This window comes from Zootermopsis nevadensis, unplaced genomic scaffold, assembly GCF_977971745.1.
Source record: "Zootermopsis nevadensis isolate Lab colony 2312 unplaced genomic scaffold, Znev_1.0 Znev_ptg000017l, whole genome shotgun sequence".
Lineage (NCBI taxonomy): Eukaryota > Metazoa > Arthropoda > Insecta > Blattodea > Termopsidae > Zootermopsis > Zootermopsis nevadensis.
The window spans coordinates 13,127,221-13,136,808 of NW_028259149.1; the positions used below are offsets into that span (position 1 = coordinate 13,127,221).

General features: G+C 33.4%; 1 protein-coding gene across 4 annotated transcripts; it reads left to right on the forward strand.

Moving 5' to 3' along the window:
• The first annotated feature begins 240 nt into the window (after positions 1 to 240).
• On the forward strand, positions 241 to 9,317 carry LOC110835369 (RNA polymerase II-associated protein 3-like). Of its 4 annotated transcripts, none has more exons than XM_022075515.2 (8): positions 241 to 405; positions 2,280 to 2,452; positions 3,504 to 3,594; positions 4,214 to 4,399; positions 4,758 to 4,897; positions 5,858 to 5,947; positions 7,209 to 7,398; positions 9,011 to 9,317. In XM_022075515.2, the coding sequence occupies exons 1-7, from the start codon at positions 394 to 396 to the stop codon at positions 7,396 to 7,398; spliced, it is 882 nt and encodes a 293-aa protein (XP_021931207.1). In that variant the 5' UTR covers positions 241 to 393; the 3' UTR covers positions 9,011 to 9,317. The 4 variants fall into 4 exon arrangements, with proteins under 4 accessions (XP_021931207.1, XP_021931217.1, XP_087206637.1 ...); XM_022075525.2 differs by lacking the exon at positions 9,011 to 9,317 and adding an exon at positions 8,377 to 8,602; XM_087350511.1 differs by lacking the exon at positions 9,011 to 9,317 and adding an exon at positions 8,377 to 8,602 and having other exon boundaries at positions 244 to 446.
• Positions 9,318 to 9,588: the final 271 nt, after the last annotated feature.

Consider the following 9,588-nt stretch of genomic DNA (forward strand, 5'->3'; position numbering starts at 1 on the left):
TGCATCAATGCAATTCAGTCATTCTGGAAAACCTACTACTGCCACTGATTGATAGCAAAGATAACTTTAAAGGAACAGTTGCGTAGTCTGCACAGAGTTTGAGTAAAGTTGTTGATATTTCATTATATAACCACATGAACTTGTTGATTTGAGAAAATCAATTTTGGAGTTTGACGAGTAGTTATTCTTTTTGCCGACTGGACTATTGCTTACGTCACCTAACTTCCCTTTGTGTTTACTTCTGAATAGTGTATAGGTGCCACGACAACACGCTCGGCGTTGGGTTTGACACCAATAGCATTGGCGATGTATATCTAGTGTGTTGCGCCCGCCAAGCCACGTGATATTGACCAATCACAAGTCGTCAGTGACTAATCTGGTTGATAAAAGTTTATGGACAAAAGTGTAAGTTTGTGTTTTTGGTATTTTCTCGATCGTTCAACTGTGTAAGTAAAAAGTTACAATATAATCTGAGAAATGTTGGAATTGTGCTAGAAGAAAGCTTAATTTATTACATTTGATGTATCCTTCATAGGTATCCACAATATAAATACAAGATACAGATATAACCTTATGGATAAAGTGAAGCTTTCGCAGTGACTTAAGTTGATGAAAGACCCTCGGGTTACAAGCCGCGTCAGGTGGCAGAATAATGAATAAACCATATCTTCTTTATTCATCATTCAGCCACCTGACACGGCTTGTAACCCTAGAATCTTTCATCAAGATATAACCTTCATCCTCATATAACCTTGATCTTTTCTGAAACAAGTTACAAAGTATTTTAAATTATCGTTGTAAACCTTGAGCAAAATTAGTCTGTTGTGGTGACTTTAATATTAATTATCTTTATAAAAGTTACTATAGACAATGTGTAAACTCCCTACTAGCATCTTTCAATCCCATGTGAATAGTTAGTTTCCCCACAAGAAGTCAAAATTACTCCAGTACTACTATTGACAACGTTTTTCTAGACTGTCCCAGGAAAGATCATATTTATATTGAACCAGTGATGAATAGGCTATTTGATCATGATGCACAACTTCTAGTTATAAAAAATATAGAATCAGTCCTCAGTTATAATTACAGGAAATGAATCAGCACACTACCATTAATTTGTAGACCAAGGAATATAGTTGTTTCTACTTCTTCAATTGTTTTGTCTATACCTAGCTTAACACAATTTTTGGTGGTAGTACTGAATTTCATGAAATTTGTTTTGTCCAAATTTAATGTTTGTTTATTGGCTTTAATCCAGTTGGCAAAGACATCATTCATGCAAATTTGGAAACATTCAATTCTGGATGTGAAATAGTAATATTAGCATCAGCTGCAAAATGTATGGGAATGTAAATAAATATTATTCTATTCTAGTATAAGCTAAGGATGTAAAGATGTCATATTATGACTGTGAACACTTGGTACAATAAAACACCAAAACAAAATTATAATTGCATACTTATTACATCTATTTATATAAATGTTTACAATATTTAATAATTCTCAATTGAACTAAATTCTGCTTTAGAGTAGAAAGCATGAGATAAAATTTAATATTTTAATGTTGTCTGAAATACTTTGCATTTTAATGCCATCTGGAGGAACACTGAATAATTTGATCTATGCATATTAAGCACATTTCTGGTAACTAGTGAGGTTTGTGCTTGGCTGATGAGATCATGCTTATGTCTTGTACTTATGCTGTGTTTGTCATATTTTGCTGCACATTTCTTGAGAATACTTTATTACAAAACTTTGCTATTGTTGAGAGTGTGAATATTGTTATTCCTAATTTATTATTAGTTGCAAATAATTGTAACAATATTATTGCATGTAGTTTTGTAGATAGTGTCAGTGCATTCTTTCACATGGAAGAAACGGTTTGAATTACTGCATGTTCATTGTATAAATATTTTGGATCAAGATGTGAAAACTACTTGATTTGGATATCAGATATGTTACATGACAAGTTCTGCTGCTGCTTTTAGCACCACTACTGTAACTTATTTTAACTGATATATTATATGAAATTGGTATAAGTTTGCTGTGGGGAATGTTTTTTCTCTAAGTTTAAATTTTTGTAGATTATTATTTATTGAATGTGTGGTGCTTCTTTCTAGCACCCTGTATTATCTAGGCATATCAGTGAATTTTTGGGGTTTATTTTCATCAGTAAGTTTAGCACAAATATTTTAAACTTGTCTGCACTTGCTGCTGGTTCTGTTTTATTTTGTTTTTACTATTGATATAAAGATTTTATTATATTTATTTGATTTCAGGTTACAATGAACAGTCTTGAAGAACTAGGAAAGAAGGCTTACCAGAAACAAATATGGGGCGATTACATAGAAGCCATTAATATATATAATACAACCATAGAAAAATATCCAAATGATCCACGACTACTTAATAACAGATGCCTTTGTTATATTGAAATTAAAAATTTTAACAAGTAAGTTCTTCAGTTATTCTTCAGGTATTAAAATCCATATTAATAGAACAATCTCTTAGAGCCAAAATAAAGTTATTCTAGAATTCAGATATTACAGCAGGTGGCTATAGGTTGTATGGCAGCAAGAACTGTTATGTGGTGAGATTTAAACCAGTCAGTGTCAAACAGTTTTTGTTACTGCTAGTATTTACTCTCTTATGGCTTTTTCAATTTTGTATAATTTTCCTACATCACAGCCAGATATGCTACCATCTGAACTATCGCTGACAACATAAGTACACCTGCTTTTATGAGACTTACAAACTAGCAATGAAGAAAGCAGAGAATAAAATTGTGTATTACATTGAAATAGAGGAGTGTCAACACCTAATACTTTGGCCAGGAATTTGTAGGAGGGTCTATTTCCATACTGTAAGTAATAGTAAAGTAAAGCTGTTCCACAAAATGCTGTGTTGGCACTTAGTGGGAGAGGAGATATAGCTCCTACTCATTCTTAACCTCAGCTCTAGATAGGAGTGAGTGGTCATTGTCATGCCCCGGCCTAGCTTTATCCCCTCGAAAGGACTCTGGTATCCATTGTATTGGAGACTGGGTAGGCCCCAGAGTCAGTCTGGACATAGAGGCTAGAGGAAAAATCCTCTGCCTCTGTCAGGAATCAAACCCCAGTTGTCACTGTACTGACTGAGCTGTTGGAAGACTGGAGCCAAATCAGAGGGTTTCAATAAATTCTGTTCCCTTGTTAGTGTAGTAGAATATGAAGGGTTGGACTTTATAATGTTGTGATTATGTGTATGGTCTGAAGGTAATGAATCTTTAGGTTTTATGGATGAAGGGAATTTATAGGCCTGCTGAATAGCTATCAACTTTTCAAAAAATACCCTGCACTATGTAACTGAGATGTTGATTGTGGTCTTGTGGGATGTGATGCTGTGTAGTCTTATAGGTGGTACTTGCTCTTGTAGACACATTGTTTGTTGGTTTGTTATTGTTACAAGTTCTTTATAAAACTTCTAGTTAACGTAGAATTGAATGCTTTTTTTCTCTCATTTAGAGCACTGGAGGATGCAGAACGTATGATACATCATTTTCCACAACATGCCAAGTCTTATTATCGTAAAGGTGAGGTACTTGCGGCTTTAAAGGTAAGTAATACTGTCCTCAAGGACACATTTTTATGCCACTCATTTATGCTGCCAGTGATGTCATATTGATTCTTTTTTTATTATTTTAAAGTAACTTTGATGCCACAATCAGAATATTCCTTAATAATTATCTTGAATTACCTCATGCTCTGCTTACATGTTTTTGGCTGTGTGGCAAATTTGTATTTTTCACTTCCACCCATTGGAGTATTGTATGTCAACAGAATTGTCTGACACTCAGTCCATAATTTGTACTTCTGATGTAGACTTGTCACTTCTAGACTCATTTAAAGAAATGTCTTTCACTTCACCACTATAATTGTCACAGTCACTTTGTGTTTCCTAACCACAAAATAATGTGTGTCATGTTTGTGGTCAACTTCTTTAAAAAGAAATTGCCAAATAAGAGTATATATAATATGTTAGCATTGGTTTCATCTAGTCAAATGAAGCTCAGATTATTTCTAGGAACAAAATAAATTGGAATAATAATTTGTAGCTGGACCATGAAACTGAACATTCCTGATTTCAAGGTACAGAATGTATGACAGTATGCTCCAGTACAGGGAAAACTTTTCTTTTTTCTTTATAAAGTTTCAAATGTCTCTTTCACTTTCAGCGTTATATTGAAGCAGAAGAGTCATTTCAAAAAGTTTTATCAATGGATTTAGAATGTGAAGATGCTAGACGACAGCTGTTGAATGTTCAAGCCATGCATCTGTGTCAGCTTGGTTATAACAAGGAGCAGGCATTGAAAGCTCTTCGTCTTACAATAAACAGCGTTACACATACTGCAAGCATTGAGGTAGTATGTGTTGTCTGTAAACTAGTTGGTTTGTTGCAAGTTCAGATATGTCCTTCTGTTGATTTATTTTATTTTATAGGATTAAGTAAAAATGTATTATTGACAGGGCTACTTAACAGTAAGGATATTATGTACATCTAGATGAGAATAAAGGTTGATAGTGTATCTCATTCTTTGTACAAAATGAAACTTCCTTTGCATTTTATAGTCATGTAATGGAGAAAGTGGCAATTAAATTGATGAATGGTTACATACATTTTAGGGTGTTGTTGATTGTACCAGGCCTGTGGTGTGTTTTTCAGCAAATTAATGTGCCACTATGTTCTGACATAATTTTTCATTGTGTTTGTTCTTTTAGGATGCAGAAAATATCCTCAAATATGGAACACAAGAAATACTTGACCAGAACAGTGACATAGATAGTGACTGTGTTTACTACTCTGATGATGATGATAATGGCAAGAAGGAAGACAGGAATGTTTATGATCCATTTGTGGAGTGAGTATTAACCTTAACTTGTAATGACCAATCAGTAGTTGGTAACAGAATTTATGGCCACATAATGAAAGAAATGTATAATTTAATCCTCTGGATTGTGATGAAATGTTGTCATCTTACTGGTTACCAACATTTTTCAGTGTAGTGTGTTTCTGTGAAATGTTGATAACTGCCTACAAGGCCACACAGTATCACAACTTACAATACCACAATCCACCTTTTCACTGCCATTAAAATATCTTATCTCCATTCTTTTGTGATGACATCATGTTGTTGTGTTTGCAGACCTTTAAAAAAAATTCTTATCTCTATATTTAAAATTATTTTTTTTAGAGGCGGCCTGGTGACAATATTTATATTATCAAGACATTTTAAGACAATGGGTAAATTTATGTGTGGGCATTAGTGAAGCAGATTGAAACTTATTTCATGGTTTTATTCTAAAGAACAGAAACAAGCTCAATGAGACAGTGCAAAAGGCCTTATCAAGTGTCGGTTACCTTGGTATCTTTTGACTTTGTTTCTGTTGCGTTAGTGTCTTTAGTTTTGTCTTCCAGGCTGGACTCAGCTAGTAACCTTTTTTCCTGTTAAAGTTATAGTATAGATTGTTCTCAGTACCTTCAGCCATAAGACATTTCTCTGTTTTGATTATATAATATTGTAAAGGTCTTCTTCATCATGTGGGAAATGAAAATTTGGTTGTAAGCCCCAAAGGGGACTTAATGTCAAGAACACTGGCTGCACAGACAGTTGCAGAGTAACATTAATATTATTTGTGAGATTTCAGGTTCTCAGAGTGGCAGGTATAAAGATGACAGTCTTCTGGAATGTTACGCCATGTAATCTGGTTGAAGTTCACTGAAATTTCATAGGTATTTGCTGCCTCCGTCATTAGAACAGTAAACTTCTACCAGACTACACAGCCATGTAGTTTGTAATAATTATTTAACTACTTTTCAGCCCATCAAATCCACTGAAAAGCAGTACTCTTTGGGTTGGTTTTGTAACCAAGTCTGTAACCAAGGATATGCTTCAAGATTTATTTTCAGAGTAAGTATCTCAGAACAGCACCTGAAGAAGAAAATGTGTGTTAATTTTCTATGAGCATAATTGTAAGAATATTGTATTAGACATGATGACTCATTCATTTCCATAAGGGACAGAACTTTTTCTTTATGGCCACATTCAAACTGGTTGTGGTTCATACTCAGAACTGTTATTCAGATTATTCATTGTGAAGCAGCCACTGTGTGAAACTGACCACGTACCTTCACCTAATGGTGAGATCTACATTGTATGGAGTATTGCTTCCTACATCCTCTGTACACATTTGAAAAGTTGTGTTAAGGTACAGTGACAATAGTCTTCTGGGTTTTGCATTATCTGGAAATTGTAAAAGTTAATAGACAGACTGTCTCTTATTTCGCTATAAAAAAACCCTGGCAATAATTTTCTGTCACTTTGATCTTGAAGGAGGAAATAAAAAGTTTCTCTTGAAACATCAGTTTTTACCATTTGACTTTGTGTGATACTCAGAAAACTATACAATGAGTGTGGGTTACTGTAAAAACCTGTATCTGTTAAGATTAAATAATGTGGGTTAGTCAGAAAATAACATCTACAAATATTGAAACTTCACAGAGTTAGGATCTGATCGGTAATTTTTTCTTTCTTTCTCCATTTGAGGTGGGTCACAATGGCCTCATGTAGTGTCTTGTTTTTGTGGGAGCTGTACAGGTGTAAATAGTAATGGCAGAACAAGAAGATAATATTAGTTAATATGTAGATTGTTGTTGAAGCTTCAGGTTAGTGAAAGCCTCTTCATCTGAATTGCTACATCTGTCAGTATGCTTGCTTCTACAGCAAAGAGGGGATTGGGCAGATTCTTCTCTCAGTAATGTTCTAGACTTGTCTTTAGAAGGTACCTGTTTGAATCTCAGCTGGATGACTGTATATCTAGACAGTGTTTTCATAGTTTTCTTCAGTATGTACATGCATGTTTTAGGATAGTACCTGGAAATGGTACAGCCACCTCTTTGCCACAGTCATCTTCCAGTCTTCTTTGATGGTAGTTTAAATAACATAAAAATTATTCAGCATTGTAGGAGGCCATGTTCTTGGTTTTTAAAACAGATGAAACATGGACATTCCTCACAGCATACTACCTTTGGCACAAATGTTTGTGTGGTATATGGCACACTATACGTTGTCATTCTCAGAATTGATTATGTTTATGATTAATGAAAATTAATTTGTTTTTCCTTGTTGTAGAGAGGTATGTAAGATAAATATTTAAAAATTTTGTTTTCAGGTATGGAAAGATAGATAGTGTTCATGTTTGTTATCCGTTACACTGTGCTTTTATTAACTATATCAATCATATTGCACCTGGTAAGGCAATGAAAGCATTACAAGGAAAATTCATTGGAGGAAGAAATATTGTTTTAAAGTTTCCCAATCGTGCTGCCAGCCAGACAAACAAACACACAAAAGCTCTTTAGGTAAGTATAAACACACTGAGCACATTCTGTAGAATTGTGTGTTTATAGATTAATATAAGTGACGAAGTTGGGAAAGAAAAGTGTGTGAAGAAGGTGTGTAAGATACTGTCCAGACACGTAATACGTACTAATGGAAAGCAAGAGTTAAAAAGTCTTCAGTACATTTGATGTGACAGTTGAATGGTTGGCACTTCTTTATATTCAGGTCTGTGGTTAAAATATCAGCTCTCCTGTCTTGAGGTCATTCATGATTTTCCTCAGTTCCTCTAGGCAAGTGCTGTTATTGTAACTTATATTAGGCAAAGACTGCTTCTTTCCAAATCCTTTCCATGTCATTGATTAATCATATTATCATTTCACTGTGTAGTGTGAGGTACTGACAGTCATTAAATAAACCTCTAATGCAAAAATCTTGAATTCTTTGTTATATGTAATGCAATAGTACATACTGGAAGCCTGAGACATGCTTAATAAACAAAAATGTGCAGGATTTGATGTTTTCATGATGGTGAGTCCAATCACTCCAATCCAGTGATTGAGACTAGCCCCATATACCTAAAGATGAAAATATTTTGAACCACATGGTATTGAGCATTTACCACATTTAATATGCTCTTTATTTCTTCATGAATGCAATTTTTTGTTTGTTTAGTATTCAGAAAATATTACAAGGAGTTCATATTGCCATACAAATAGAAACAGATATTTCACATTTAATTCATATACATGCCACATTCTATGTATGATACAATACATTGCACCAAATTGTCATATGACCCATACATCCTTCCAAGTTAAATTTCCCTTAGTCCTACCTGAGGTATAATAATTGCTTTTTTCCATGGCTTTCTCAGTTCATAATTCATAATCATACTAACCCATATGATGTTATATTATACAGGAACATTAAGATTTAATAACCTAAGAATCAGTTACAATCAATGTACTTACATTAACTTTGTATTTCTTCTCTTTCAGCTGAATTTATTATCTTCTATACTAAATATAAACAGTTTTAATTGTTTTTTTACAAAGTACGAGTATATTTGTAAACCTTATGGATTTTGTCTTAAAGTAATGTAAGAAGTATTAAATTTGTGTGTATATACTACTCATTTAATGTGTTCATTTATTCTGAGAAGAACTTTACTTCTAATATGTAAATGCAAGTTATTTCTTTAATACATAAGATTTTGACAGACTATATTATTTTTTCTTTATCTCTGTAATCAATCACTTTTAAAAGGAACCTTCCCAGAACTACTTAAACATTCAGAGGTTAAATCTTGTATAAGAAGGTATAAAACCCAGCATCTCTGACAGGACAATTAATGGATTTCTTGAACTCCGTACTGAGAACATTTTGGATTTAGAAAAGGTCTGTTAAGTGATAAGCTTTGCTCAGATTCTTAGATGAAATCTTATATCTTAGCATAAATCAGAGTAGAAGTTAAATATCCTAATTCAAATTATAACTCAAATTCAGACTGGGGCATTGTAAAAGATAGAGTTCCTCTATGGAACAGTCACCCCACTGTTGAAAGTATATGCTTTAAAATTAGTTTACTTTGCTTACTTCCATTCCATCATGTCATATGGAATTATTTTACAGGGAAATTCAACAGACAGCAAAAGTGTATTATCACCCAAAAGAAAGCCATTAGAATAATGGCAGGTGTTAAAAAGAAGAGTATCTTGCAGAGAACAGTTTAAGAAATGTAATATACTCCCCCCTTGTGAGTGAATACCTACTCTCATTACTGTCTTTGGTTGTCATGGCCAACAAGGAGAAATTCCAAACAAACTCTAACATACATAGCATAGAATTAGAATTTATTTACATTCTGTATAATGCAAAAATGTGGAACATGTCATAATATGAATATGAGCACTTAGTGCAATAAAATACCAAAACGAAATTATAAATGCATACTTATTTCATCCATTTATATAAATATTTACAGTGTTTAATAAGTAGGAGTGGGCACTGAAATAGAGGTATAAATGGAAAATAATACAAGTGATAAGTAAATTCTCTGTAGGGAAAATGAACAAAAGTAAGGGACATTTAGAATTGTGGGTATTTAAAGTAGAATGGAAAACAGCAGAGCTTATTAAAAATTAATTTAAATAGTACTTTCAGAAGTACACTGAATCGGAAAGTGAAAGTCCCAAATGAATGAAATGTGA

Bases quoted from the DNA above. Each gene is read 5' to 3' on its own strand.
- LOC110835369 (XM_022075515.2), top strand. The intron at 3,595-4,213 runs GTAAGTAATACT...TTTCACTTTCAG, and splicing joins AGGTACTTGCGGCTTTAAAG to CGTTATATTGAAGCAGAAGA. The intron at 5,948-7,208 runs GTAAGTATCTCA...TTTTGTTTTCAG, and splicing joins CTTCAAGATTTATTTTCAGA to GTATGGAAAGATAGATAGTG.